This window comes from Carlito syrichta, unplaced genomic scaffold (assembly GCF_000164805.1).
Source record: "Carlito syrichta isolate Samal-C Ts95f unplaced genomic scaffold, Tarsius_syrichta-2.0.1 Scaffold288079, whole genome shotgun sequence".
Taxonomy (NCBI): domain Eukaryota; kingdom Metazoa; phylum Chordata; class Mammalia; order Primates; family Tarsiidae; genus Carlito; species Carlito syrichta.
In genome coordinates this window covers 155589-170155 of record NW_007232175.1, presented here as the reverse complement: position 1 = coordinate 170155, position 14567 = coordinate 155589, and the positions used below count along the sequence as shown (strand labels likewise).

At 38.1% G+C, this 14567-nt stretch overlaps 1 protein-coding gene across 1 annotated transcript in view; it reads left to right on the top strand.

Moving 5' to 3' along the window:
• NEO1 (neogenin 1) overlaps nt 1-14567 on the top strand; it is a 195882-nt gene that overhangs the window by 92322 nt on the left and 88993 nt on the right. The window contains exons 7-8 of the mRNA XM_021710094.1: nt 1110-1264; nt 2676-2796. Of these exons, the coding sequence (XP_021565769.1) occupies nt 1110-1264; nt 2676-2796 (276 nt within the window). The remainder of the gene's footprint in view (nt 1-1109; nt 1265-2675; nt 2797-14567) is intronic.

Here is a 14567-nt window from a genome sequence, read left to right as displayed (position 1 = left end):
GCTACTTGGAAGGCTGAGGCAGAAGGATCGCTGGAGCCCAGCAGGTCGAGGCTGCAGTGGCCGGGAGCGGCCACAGCACTCCAGTCTGGGCGACAGAGTGAGACTCCAACTCAAAAAAAAATTAAAATTAAAATTAAAAAAGCCCAAGCCTGCCCCTCCTTGGGCGTGACTCCCCTGGCCCATCTTTCCGGACCACGGGACCTCGCCCGAGAGTTTATCCCCCAATAAACACTTGGTTTATACCGGCCCTTTGTCCTGTGCCTCTTTTGGTATCTCCAAATGTTACATCATCTTTGATATTTACTTTTTGAATGGGCACAATTGCTTATGCCAGTAATCCTAGCACTTTGGGAGGCCGAGGTGAGAGGACTGCCTGAGCCCAGGAGTTCAAGACCAGCTGGAGAACATGGCGAGAGTTCATCTCTACAATAAATCAAAAAAATTAGCCAGGCGTGGTGGTACATGCTTGTAGTCCTAGCTACTTGGGAGGCTGAGACAGAAGGATCACCTGAGCCTAGGAGGTTGAGGCTACACAGTAGCCAGGATCGTGCCACTGCACTCCAGTCTGGGCAACAGGGTGAGACTCTGACTTTAAAAAAATAAAAAAATACATATATATAAATTTAAAAATACATATATATATGTTTATAAATCCATAACTTTAATTTCTTCAGTGGAGTCATTTTAGTTCTCAGCAAGGAGCTAAGGAAATGAAGAAATTATCTTTATAACTGTTAATTGTACCAAAAAAACCAATATTTAAATATATTGTAGCTAGCCGGGCTCAGTGGCTCATGCCAGTAATCCCAGCACTTTGGGAGGCTGAGATGGGAGAATTACTTGAGCCCAGGAGTTTGAGCCTACGGTGAACTGTGATTGTGCCACTGCGCTCCAGCCTGGGCAGCAGAGACCCTTTCAAAAAAATATATCTATAGCTATATAATGCATTTTAAATATATACTTATTATATGCCTTTGCAAATATATGTGAAATCTTTAGATAATAAGTAAAATTCCTGTGAATTCTTTGATTTAAAAAAAATTGGTTGAAATGTGAATAGCTCTCCATTTTAATTTTCATTAATATCTTAATTTCCTTTTATTTTAAAGCCCCACCTGAATTTCTGAAGCAGCCTGCTAATATCTATGCTCACGAGTCTATGGATATCATATTTGAATGTGAAGTGACTGGGAAACCAACTCCAGCCGTGAAGTGGGTCAAGAATGGGGACATGGTTATCCCAAGCGATTACTTCAAGATTGTAGTAAGCATTTTTCGAAGAATGTTTATGGCTAAAACTTTTAGAGGATTTAAAATACTATCACCAGGATATCATTTGATCTTATATATACCAGTTTATGTACTGCAAATGAAGACAGAAAAATTCACATAGAATGTAATCACTTCTTTGGCTGACGAGAAAGCTGATCCTGGAAATCTTTTGGCAGCTTATGTAAGATCACACAGCAAGTTCATCAGTAGTCAGTACTCTTACTTGAACACACTGGCACTCTCAAACACATCATCACCATTTTCTGGTTAATGATTAGCGCGCTAGTGCGCGCATGTGTGTATGGGTGTTCCCAGTTGTCATAACAGCTTTCTCTTTGAGGAGTAGAAACCTATCCCTTCAAATGTGGCATGATGATTCTTTTGAAAAACATGATAACTAAGAATGCAACTGACTATACAAAACTTAACCAAGAATCATATACTGATGCCCAGACCCTTGAAAATAATGATGACCTAGTATTGCCCAATTGTTGTGACAACAGATATGAAGAGATTTTTAAAAAGTAAATACATTAAAAATATTTAAAATTTTTAAGAATGAATACTCAGCCATAATTGCATTTTGTTTTATATATAGTAAATGCTGAGTAGCTATTATCTACTAATATTATCATTAATATCTAATATCATAATTCAACAGAATTATCTAGTTTTAGTAATAATAAAGATTAATGACATACCTTAACATGACATTCATAAATAATCAGAAGTAATTATGGTTATTAAAGACTTAATATCTCATTACAAATCTGTCATATAAGTAATTCATTTTTAGGAATACATTTTCTATTTGTGAAATGAATAATCTCCCATTACAAAAAATAATTCATACATATTTAACATTAAAAAGCAACCTGTTATAGTTAAATTGGCATTTTTCTTTTATCAGTGTTTATAAACTTTTTAAAATTTAAAAATCATATTATACCACTAACAATAGTTGACATTCATATAGTACTTTATAGTATAAGGAAAGCTCATGAGTGTATGGCCTCATTTAACTTATTGTAGACTACTCTGTTAGAACTATTGGTATTACAGATAATATTAGGGAAAACAACAACTTAAATTCACCAATTTTCTTGGTCAGATATTTTTCCTAGCAAAGCTGTAAGTTTGCTATCAGTGAGGGTATGACTTTCTATAAGTGTTAAGTTCTTCATTGTAAATGACAGTGTGTTCTATTCTAGTCAGTTAAATTGGTACCTTGCCAGTACTTCAATATGTAATTGAATTAACAGGTACATGGGTAGACGATGTTCAATGGTGGAATCATAAAATTTGACATGTTTTTTTCTCCTCAAAAAGAGTATATCCTTGAGATTTTGATCTGATGTTTATCAGTTGAATCATAACATTTTATTTATATTTTTCTTTCTCAGAAGGAACATAATCTTCAAGTTTTGGGTCTGGTGAAATCAGATGAAGGGTTCTATCAGTGCATTGCTGAGAGTGATGTTGGAAATGCACAAGCTGGAGCCCAACTGATAATCCTTGAACATGGTAAGAGGGACTGAAATAGGAAGATGAAAGAGGCTATGTTTTTGAGAGACTGGTCTCTATCAGTGCAGGATACCTCATGATCGGTGACCTGTGTGTAAAGGCCAATATCAGGCATAACAAAGAAAAAAAGAAAAGCAACCTATATCACTTCTACCACATAAGATTACCTAGAAACACAGTTTTGAATAATGTTGAAGCTTGTATAAAGAAAAATTGAACAATTATAGAGTGTTACACAAATGAATTTGTTCATTTTAATCTCGCAAATGTATTTCTGCCCTATAAAGAAAAACTTCTTAAAGTAGCATTTATTTTGCATTGAAATTATCTTCAGTTTTTCCAGAATAAAAATAATTTTCCTTTTATGATTATCACCAAAAAACCATGTTTATTATTTAAAATTCAGACTTGCCTGGGTGCAATGGGTCACGCCTGTAATCCCAGCACTTTGGGAAGGTGAGGCAGGAGGATCACTTGAGGCCAGGAGTTGGAGACCAGCCTGGGCAACATAGCGCAACCCCATCACTATTAAAAAAAAAATTTCAGACAACATTGAAAAGTTTGAAGAAAAAATCCACTCTGTATCTCAAATCAGGGAAACATACTGTAATTTGAGAAGAGAAAGTTTAATGGAAAGAATTATAAACAATAGCAAGATTGGAATAACAAATGTTGGACTAGTAAGAAGTAAAGAGAACTCTAAAAAAAATGAGAATGGCAAAGATCAGGAACAACTGTCATACCCTTAGGTCTGAGATAGAGTGCTTAGGGAGAGACTTCCTCTTAGAGCTGAGATCCAGACCCTGCTGGAAAGGGTGTAACCATGGTTTACTGGATGGCAGAGAGGTTGATGTGATGCGTTTCTGCCTAAACTTGCTCAAAATCCACTGTTTAGGGTGCTGGGGAAAGCTGTTCTTAGGGAGGTGTCTCACCAGAGGCATTCTACCACAAAACTAGTAAAAAGTGGTGTTGGGTGTTGGGGAAAGTGACTGACTGTGAATCCGGGCAAGGTAGCACACTAGATCCAGGAAGGAAACCCCTTTCTTCTGCAATATATTTTCAGTGCCTCATACTGATAAAGTCTAAGGCCTTGTCAACTGGCATGGCTAAAATATATAAAAGGCCCGGCTTCATCTTTACAGCTCAGGCAATGAAATCTGACTTTGGAGCTGAGAGGCAATAGACTGATAACTGGCACATACTCCACATCTTGCCACTGAGATGTACTATATATGGTTTTATCACCTTCTACTTTCTTGCAGAAATATAGATCTGCATCAACATTGTTTATTGTTGAATAGTATGTGTGTCCTTTCTTTTATATAACTGATTCCATGTTGGCTAACATTTAAATTGTCTTCTGTTTTTTGTTATTATAAACAGTGCTGTATTAAACTTTTTTATGTGATGATTTTCTCATACTAAATTACTAAAAGTTTAATTACTGGATAGTAGTTCTTTGTTAAACTGATAAGGGTAGCTATTGGGTACATTATTTGTTTTAGCAACTAAAACAGTTTTCATTTTGTGCATTTCTCAAGAATACATGATAAAGATACCACTTTGGACATCTGAACTTTTATCCAATTCAAATACAATCAGGTACCGGTTCCAGGAAGAATTTATCTGATGGCTGTAGTTTGACCAGGAAATCTAATTGGCAAAGATGACATCTACTTTGGCTTTTCACTAAAATAGCATATGTATAGGATTTTTTTTATGTGCTGTTTTTTTAAAATATACTTGAGAGCCTTGTTATAAAAAGACATACAATATTATAACTGCTTTTTTCTTCCTGTGTTTGTCCATAATTACATGCTCCCCTGTTTATTGTAAGTGATTTTAATAGAAGCATGTCATTTTTCCATCTTGGCAAAATGCCCAAGTACAATTCCCAGATAAGGCACTGGCAGAATTAGTGAGGTAGATAGGCCTATTTCTTTTTACTAGTGGCAGTAAGTAGACTTCGTAGGTATCTTGGGGTGTATTTGATTATGTGGAACTAAGCAAAGGGACTTCAATATATTTGTGTTTGGCATTACCATTATAAATCTAACTCTAACAGTATAAATGCTTGGCTGTGCTAGGAAGTTCCTAAACTAATCCTAATTGGGCTTTCCTTTGAAAATGTTTGGGTAATATAATAATTACAGTCATAGTGTGTGTGCTTCTCTCTTTTTGAGAACAGCCCTTTATGAGCTGGTGAAATTTTTTAGTGACCTATTGGGGGTGTATTAAGAATGCATAGATTGGCCAGGCTTGGTGGCTCAGCCTGTAATCCCAGCACTTTGGGAGACGGAGGCAAGTGGATTGCCTGAACCCGTGGGTTCGAGACCAGCCTGGGAAACATGGTGAGACCTTGTCTCTACAATAAATAAAAAAGTAGCTGAGCATGATAGTGCGTGCCTGTAGTTCTGGCTACTTGGAAGGCTGAGGCGGAAGGATCACTAGAACCCAGCAGGTTGATGCTGGGGTGGCTGTGAGTGTGCCACTGCACTCCAGCTTGGGCAACGGAGTGAGTCTTCAACTCAAAAAAAAAAAAAAAAAAAAAAGAATGCATAGATTATAAGAAGGAGAGTAATTGTCGTGTTATTATAATTTTTTTTCTATTTTGCTGTTTTATTTTAATTTGCAAGATAAGTATTTATATAGGAAAGCTAAAAGAAGGAATATAACAATTTATAAGATCTGATCTCTGCCTTTCTGGAGTTTACAATATAATAAGAGATATATACAACTTTAATACCAGTCCAGATTCGTATTATTTTTATAGCACAAATAAAGCAACATACAATTCAGAAGAGAGGAATTCTGTCCGTGATCAGGGAATTTTTCATGGAAGATGTCCCCTTTGTAACATGATTTGAATTACAAAATTTCCAGATGTTAATTAAAAAGAAGATTTGGATACGTATGGAAATAAAATAGAGTACCTATTCCTGTAGGAAGGTGGCCTGTAAAGGCAGAATAGGATCATACTGACAATGGCCATGATTATAAATAAAGCAGTGATGTAGTTTAGTCTGATAGTGAAGTGAAGCTTAATTAGAGGAGGGCAAAGTGCAGTCTGGTGGAAGGAATATTGTTGTAAGAGACCAATGTAAGATGATGAGTACTTGTACTAGAGAAATGGAGAAAAAGGATCCTACTACAAAGATCTGAGTGCTTTATCTGATTCAGACTTTATTAACTGACTGGATATCAAACGTTGTAGAGAAGTCAGAGATATGTCCAGGGCTGTATCTGGATGACTAGAAGAATGGTGATGCCTTCATGAGGATAGGAAAGGAAGGCAAATCCAAGTGGAATAGGATTTCTACTTATACTCAGAACATAAAGAGTGTACCAAGAACATCTCACTCACCACAAGAAAAACCTTGATAATCTGCAAAATTGTAATGTCTCTTGAGTCCAGCAGAGAGCTGAGCATGCAAATCAACTAAGTAACCTAAATTCCAAAAAGGACAAGCCCCACCCAAGAAATGGACCATGTGAATTGTTTTACCTTTGTCAGAACACAGAAGGAAGAGATGGCCACCATAAAAGCAAGTAAGAAGAAAACTCCTACAGCTTTAACTGATGGTTAAAAGCCAAATGTGGACTAGTTTAGAATATCTGGGGCCCCAGATGCAAAGGGAATTCATACTTACTTACAAACTCTTCCCTGGGGCTTTACAGGGTGCTCCCAATTCAGAGGGTGCAAAGCAGGAAACTAGAGAATGTCATCTCTGTGGTGTAGAGGCAAAGGTGATCTGCAGTTGCAGATAGGCACAGAGCCCCTCTTGGTTACACAGATGCTTCTCCCTTATGCCTCAAACCAGTGGGGAGAGGTAGAAAACTTTCTGGAGGGAGAAGAGAAATCAAAGCCCTGTACTTCTTGTGGGAGGAAGCCTCCTGCCCCGAGGGTGCTGGCAAAGACCCATTGCTGCTGGGGGAAGGTAGAAGAGAAAACCCTTTGCTTCTGAAAGAGGTACAGAACATCATTTGGGGTGCCAGAATTCTACATCAATACCAAGGAGAGGTCTTTTACTACTGGGTGGTGGTGGGATGGTGGAGTAGGAAACTCCCACCCAAGACCAGTACAAATACAAAGCAGATTTTGGCCGCCATTGGAAGAGGAGTCATAGGGTGTACCCAAGACTGAGGCTGGACCAGGACAACAGAGAGTCCCAGCTTCCCCAATCGTGGGGTACCAAGTAACAAAAACTTTCTACTATTTGGGAAAGTCAAGAACATGGATGGAAATCCCTGTAGTGTTGGTATGTAGGAATGATTGAAAACTGAAAGGAAAGCAGAAAAATTGAGAAGAACTCTGTGACTCCTAAGTACAAGACAGTGGTAGTCTACCATTAGAGGAATTTGAAACATATGTTATATTCAAAGTAACTATGACAACAGTAAAATCTATACCACGCTCAATTCCTCACTAGACTGACTAAACTTCATACTGATGGCTTGACAGAAAAATAGGCATCCCAGTTTTCGGGTGTAAATAATACTGCTGTTCCACACACCATGTTCAGCATTAAATCAAAAATTAATAGGCTAGTAAAAAACCTACCCATTATTGATAGATAATGTGACCAACAGAATCAAATTCAGCCTTTGTGACTTCTGTGCAATAGCAAGATATTTGTAAAAAATATGTAATTCACATTTCACTCTTTATATATCTTTCTTTTAAATATTACATATAGATGTGGTCCTAAAGACTACAAGATGAGTCAAAACCAAAAACAACACATGCTCTTAACATATGATCCAACAGTTGCACTCCTTGGTATTTACCTGAATGAGTTGAAAAGTTATGTTCACATAAAACCTGCATGCGCCAGGCTCGGTGGCTCAGTCTGTAATCCCGCACCTTTGGGAAGCTGAGGTGAGTGGATTGCCTGAGCCCGTGGGTTCGAGACTTGCCTGGGCAACTTGGTGAGACCTCATCTCTGCAATAAATCAAAAAATTAGTTGGGTGTGGTAGCGCGTGCCTGTAGTTCCAGCTACTTGGAAGGCTGAGGCGGAAGGATCACCGGAGCCCAGCAGATCGAGGCTGCGGTGACCGGGAGTGGCCACTACACTCCAGTCTGGGTGACAGAGTGAGTCTCCAACTCAAAAAAAAAACCCAAAAAAACCTGCACACAAATGTTTATAGCATTTTTATTCATAACTGACAAAACTTGTAAGCAACCAAGATGTCCTTCAGTAGGTAAAAGAACAAACTGTGGCACGTCTAGACTGTAAAATATTATTCATCACTAGAAAGAAAAGAGCTATCAATCCATGATGGATTTAGAGGAGCAATACATGCATATTATAAAATGAAATAAGCCAATCTAAAAGGAAAGGGCTGACCAAGATGTCCATCAGTATGTGAATGGAAGCAAATTGTGGTACATCCATACCATGGAACATCGTAGGTGAAAGAATTCACCTAGTATCTAAGATGGGACAATATCAGAGGGTGTAACATAAGTAAATAGAAGTCTCACATATGATTCCGACTGTATGACATTCTGGGAAAGGCAAAGCCGTGGGAATAGTAAAAAGATTAGTGGTTCCAGGGTTGAGAGCAAGGATGTATAGGCAGAGCACAGATTTTTATGACAGTGAAACCACTCTGTATGATATTATAATGAAGGATACATTTCCTTATAAATTTGTCCAAGCCCATAGAATATAGAACATCAAGAGTGAACACTAATATATACTATGACTTTTGGGGGTAATGACGGCTCAATGTAGGTAGGTTCATTAGTTATAATGGGATGTCAATAAGGGGCGAGACTGCATCTATAGGACAGAGAACGTATGGAAAATTTCTGTACCTTCTGCTTAATTTTGCTGTGAACCTAAAACTCTAAAAAATACAGTCTAAAAAAGTGAAATACTACTACATACTTATTAGAATGACTAAAATCCAAAACACTGACAACATCAAATTCTGTTGAGGATGTGGAGTTACAGGAATTCATTCACTGTTGGTGGGAATGTAAAGTAGAACAGCCACTTTGAAAGATAGTTTGGCATTTTCTTACATTAACATACTTTTATCATAAGATCCAGCAATTGTGCTCCCTGATATTTACCCAAATAAGCTGAAGATTTATGTTCACACAAAACTTCCACACAAATGTTTAAAGCAGTTTTATTTATTATTGACAAAACTTGAAAGCAACCAAGATGTCCTTCAATACATGAATGGATAAACAAACTACAGTACATTCATATAATGGAACATTATTCACTGAACAGAGCATCTATGATGAGATGGTATCCAAAGGTTTAACATGTAAATGGGAGTCTCACAAGGAAAAGAGAATAAAAACAGGGCAAAACAAATATCTGGATAATGGCCAAGAATTTTAAAAAATGAGTAAGATCAAACCACAGTTTCAAAAAGACATACAGACAAACCTCCAAGTAGGCTAAATGCCAAAGTAATAACAATAATAAAATAAGACACACCTATACACATCATAGGCAAACTACTGGAAACCAAACATGAAAAAAAATCTTGAAGGGAGCCAGAAATTTTTTTTAAAAAAGTATATATGTGTATACACGCACACACACAGTCCATACAGAGGAACAAAGATAAGAATTACATCAGACTTTTTTCCAGAACTAATTTGAACTAGAAGACAGTGGATCAATATTTTTAAAATCCTTAAAGAAAAAAATAAACCCACATTGTATACCCAGCAAAAGTTTTAAAAAATGAAAGTGAAATAAAGACTTTTTCAGAACAAAAGCTGAGAATGTTTATGCTGACAGACTTGTGTTGCAAAAAATGTTAAAGGAGTTTCTTCAGGCAAGAGTAGTATGCTACCTGACAGAACTTTAGAGGATTTTCACAAAGAAACAAAGCAGGATAAAGTGTGTGTGTTTTTTAAGTAAATATAAAATCGTCTAAGTTTTGCTAATTGTTTTAAGAGATAACTAACTGTCTAAATGGAGGCCTACAAACTTTTTCTGTAACTGACGAGGTAGTAAATATTTTAAGCTTTATGGGTCAAACGGTCTCTGTCACAACTATATAACTCTACCATTATAGCTTGAAAGCAGCCATAGAGGTCAAATGACCTAGACTGTTCCAGTGAAACTTTATTTACAAAAGCAGGTGTCAGGCCCTAGTTTGCTGACCTCTACAAAAATAGTTGATAACATAAAATTAAAGTGTATGACACAATAGTATGTATAGTATGATGTAGGTTAGAACTAAAAATAAGCTATTCTAAGATTTTTATACTATACAACAATACTGTTTTTGTTCAGTTAAGTATTTTTAAAGACACAGAATCTCCTAAAATCAAGAGTTGCTGTTACTGAAAATACATACAAATGAAGTTAAATATTAAAAGTTGGATTTCGCAGGGCTCGATGGCTCAGCCTGTAATCCCATGCCTTTGGGAGGCTGAGGTGAGTGGATTGCCTGAGCCCACGGGTTCGAGACCCACCTGGGCAATTTGGCAAGCCCTCATCTCTACAATAAATCAAAAAATTAGCCGGGCGTGGTAGCGCACACCTGTAGTTCCAGCTACTTGGAAGGCTGAGGCGGAAGGATTGCCTGCGCCCAGCAGGCGAGGCTGCAGTGGCCGGAAGCAGCCACTGTACTCCAGTCTGGGCGACAGAGTGAGACTCCAACTCAAAAATAAAAATAAATAAAAGTTGGATTTCATAGCCAGGCTTAGTGGCTCAGCCTGTAATCCCGTGCCTTTGGGAGGCTGAGGTGAGTGGATTGCCTGAGCCCGCAGGTTCGAGACCCACCTGGGCAACTTGGCAAGACCTCATTTCTACAATAAATAAAAAAAAAATTAGCCAGGTGTGGTAGCGCGCGCCTGTAGTTCCAGCTACTTGGAAGGCTGAGGAGGAAGGATCGCCGGAACCCAGCAGGTCGAGGCTGCGGTGGCCGGGAGCGGCCATTGCACTCCAGTGTGGAGGACAGAGTGAGATTCCAACTCAACAACAACAGAAAAAAAAGTTGCATTTCAGATACTTTGATTAAGAAAGCATATTTGGCCGGGCTTAGTGGCTCTGCCTGTAATCCTGCGCTTTGGGAGGCTGAGGTGAGTGGATTGCCTGAGCCACGGGTTCAAGACCCGCCTGGGCAACTTGGCAAGACCTCATCTCTACAATAAATCAAAAAATGAACCGGGCGTGGTAGCGCGCACCTGTACAGCTACTTGGAAGGCTGAGGCAGAAGGATCGCCGGACCCCAGCAGGTCGAGGCTGCGGTGACCAGAAGCAGCCACTGCACTCCAGTCTGGGGGACAGAGTGAGGCTCCAACTCGAAAAAAAGAAAAAAGCATGTTTGAAACAAAATGCAAATTCTTTACAACTTGGTCGAAATTTTGTTTTCTGGTGATGTTACACAAATATTTTTAATATTTTTAGCTATAATTAGGAAATTTTTACTGTTCAAAGATGATAATTAACTTGATAATAGTCATGCTGTCCAGTAATTTTACAGACCAATTGTGAGTGCTCCAAAGCACCTATTGCATCCAAGCACTAACCAGCAGGCTAATGGCCAGTATGTATAACCACATACTTCAGGTGAGAATCAGAAAACTTCCCCTACAGAGGTAGAACTATGTCAGAGATGATCAGTCTCTGATCAATGTTATTTTTAAACAAAGTTTGTGAAGATAAGCACCATCAACAAATTTCTTTCCTCTTCCAATAACTAACATAAGCATACAACACATATGAGAATAATGTTAAAGCTAGACTGCAGTTGACGGTTGAAAATACAAGTTTGAACTGAGCAGGTCCACTCAGGCAGACTTTTTTCAGCCACGGGTATATGAAAAATACAGTATTTGCAGGATGCAAAACCTGAGTATACAGAGAGAAGGCTTTTCATATATGGATGCTGCCAGGCTGACCGTGGGACTTGATTATGCATGGATTTGGGTATATGTGGGGTCCTGGAACCAATCCCCCATGTATGTCAAGAGACAGCTGTATTTCTAAACATATGACACAGGTTCTACCTCACAAGCAAAAACATAAAATTTGATGAATAAGGTGCCATTTTTGCCTGGTAATTAAGATTTTATATTTTTAAGTGAACATTACTTTTTAATGGCTGACTAGGGTGTGATTGGATTGTATCTTTCCTTTACTCTTACTGAAAGTGTAAGTTGTTACATCATTTACTAAAACCATTTAAAGACAAATTCATCTTTAAAATTATTGACTGAACCCATTATTTGTTCTTTTAGGAATTTTTTCTGAGGAAAGAATCAGAGATATGGACAAAGACAATATGAGCATTAATAAAAGAAGCATTACTGAAAGGAAAAGAGATAGGGATAAAAGAGAGGAAGAATAGGAAATAACTTAAGTGTTCTAAAATAGAGGAAGTAGTTAGAATTATTATAGTACAGCCTTATGATGGAACAGTTATTTGACCACTAAAAACCATACCTCTGAACACTCTTTAATGATATCAGGGAAATCTCAGAATATAATGGCAAGTAGAAAAGCAAGATTCAAAACCATACCAAGTAATATGAGTTTAGGTTTTAAAAATTATATACACACATCGAGACATTCCCATATGAAAATGTTACCTTTAGGTAGTGATTGTTTTACAGTGTTCAAAAATAACCATATATTAATTTTATGTAATCAAAGTTTTTTTAATATTAAGCTCCTCTTTCAATCAGTGCTAAAATTTAGAAAAGGCATCAGACATAACATCGATGACTTTCTACCGGAGACATCATAGATAGAATTTAAGCATTTATAAGCACCTCCTTCCACTAGAGGATTGTGTTGTGTTGCAAGAAGTACATGGAGCCGATTCTAGTAGACCACACTGATAGCCCTTGATATGTAGGACAAGAGCAGAGGATTGGGCAACCTGAAGGAGGAAGGATAAGAACTGGCCCCTTTGAGCACCTTTCCCTTTGTATTCATTAGTATTATGAATTTCCAAGAGTGGACTGTAATGTGTATATACAGCATTTCCCAAATCTGTTTGACAATGGAGCATCCTTTTTGTTTTTTAGTAGACTCATTAAATATCTTAAAGGGCACAGTTTGAGAAACATTGATGTAGAGATATTCAAAGGAGGATAAAATAGATTGAGATTAGAAAACTGTGGTCCACAGGCCAAATCCAGCCTACTTCCTGCTTTTATAAATAAAGTTTTATTGGAACACAGCCACACATATTTGTTTACAGATTATGCCCTGTCTATGGTGGTTTTCACACTTCTTATGATAGCAGAGGTGAATAGTTTAGACACAGACCGAATGGCCCATAAAGCCTAAAGTATTTACTCTCCGGTCCCTTTACAGAGAAAGTTTGCCAAAAACTGGACTACATGATACATACCTTTTGGTTCTGATAGTTGGTGATTCTAAGTTATTTGTAGTCAGTGGACGTCTGTTTCATGTAAAACTTATTTCATTTTTTGAGTGGGAGTCTCTCTCTGTCACCCAGGCTGGAGTGCAATGGCATGCTCATGGCCACTGCAGCCTCAACCTGCTGGGCTAAGGTGATCCTTCCACCTCAGCCTTCCAAGTAGCTGGAACCACAGGCGTGTGCCATCATGCCCGGCTAATTTTTTGATTTATTGTAGAGGCAAGGTCTCACCAAGTTGCCCGGGCTGGTCTCAAATCCCTGGACTCAGGCAATTCTTTCACCTCAGCCTCCCAAAGTACTGGAATTGCAGGTGTGAGCCACCACGCCCAGCCTACTTGTTAAATGAAAACAAGGGAGGGAGTAGGAGGAAAAAGAAAGAAGAGGAGCTGGAGAGCAAAGAATAGAAGATTAAGAGAGGAAAGTCAGATTTGGTGTGTGAATAATTAGGAGGAAATGTGCCCTGGTAACTCCAAGGAGAAACTGCTAAAAGAAGAGTAACAAACTACAAGTAGTTTGCTAGTACATCTCTGTGATCAACATCTGAGCTTAACCACTAGAAGCATAATGGAGTAAATTATTGAAAGAGGAAAGAAATCTGTTGTGACAGTGCTTGTCTTCATGAACCTTGTTTAAAAATAATATTGAAAGTATTTGATTGAGCCTCTTTGACACAGGACCTTATTTCTGTAGGGAGAGTTTCCTGATTTCCAGCTAAAGAGTGTGGCTATATATACTGGCCATCAGCCTGCTGTGTAGTGCTTGGCTGCAAGAATGTACTTTGGGGCACCCACACTTGACCTGTGAGACAATTGAACAGCGTGGCTATTAAGTTAGTTATCATCTTTGAATATTCAATGAAATTTTCTAGTTATCGTTAAGGTATAACAGCAAATTGGGAAGTAGAATTTGAGTTTTGCTCCAAACAAGCTTTCTTAATCAAAACATGTAAAATACAATTTTAATATTTAACTTTATGCATTTTCATATTTTTATCTTATTTTTACTTTATTTATTCATTCATTCATTCTTTCTTTCTTTTCTGTTTTTTTGAATCAGAGTCTCTGTCTCCCAGGCTGGATTGCAGTGGCACACTCATGGCCACCACAGCCTCGACCTGCTGGGCTCAGACAATTTTTCTGCCTCAGCCTTCCAAGTAGCTGGAACTACAGGTGTGCACCACTACACCCAACTAATTTTTTTTTTTAATTTTTTGTAGAGATGAGGTCTCACTAAGTTGCCAAGGCTGGTCTTGAACCACTGGACTCAGGCAGTCCTCTCGCCTCAGCCTCCCAAAGTGCTGAGATTACAGGCTTGAGCCACCGCTCCCGGCTTTATTTTTTTTATTTTTTTATTTTTTATTTTTTGAGTTGGAGTCTCACTCTGTCACCCAGACTGG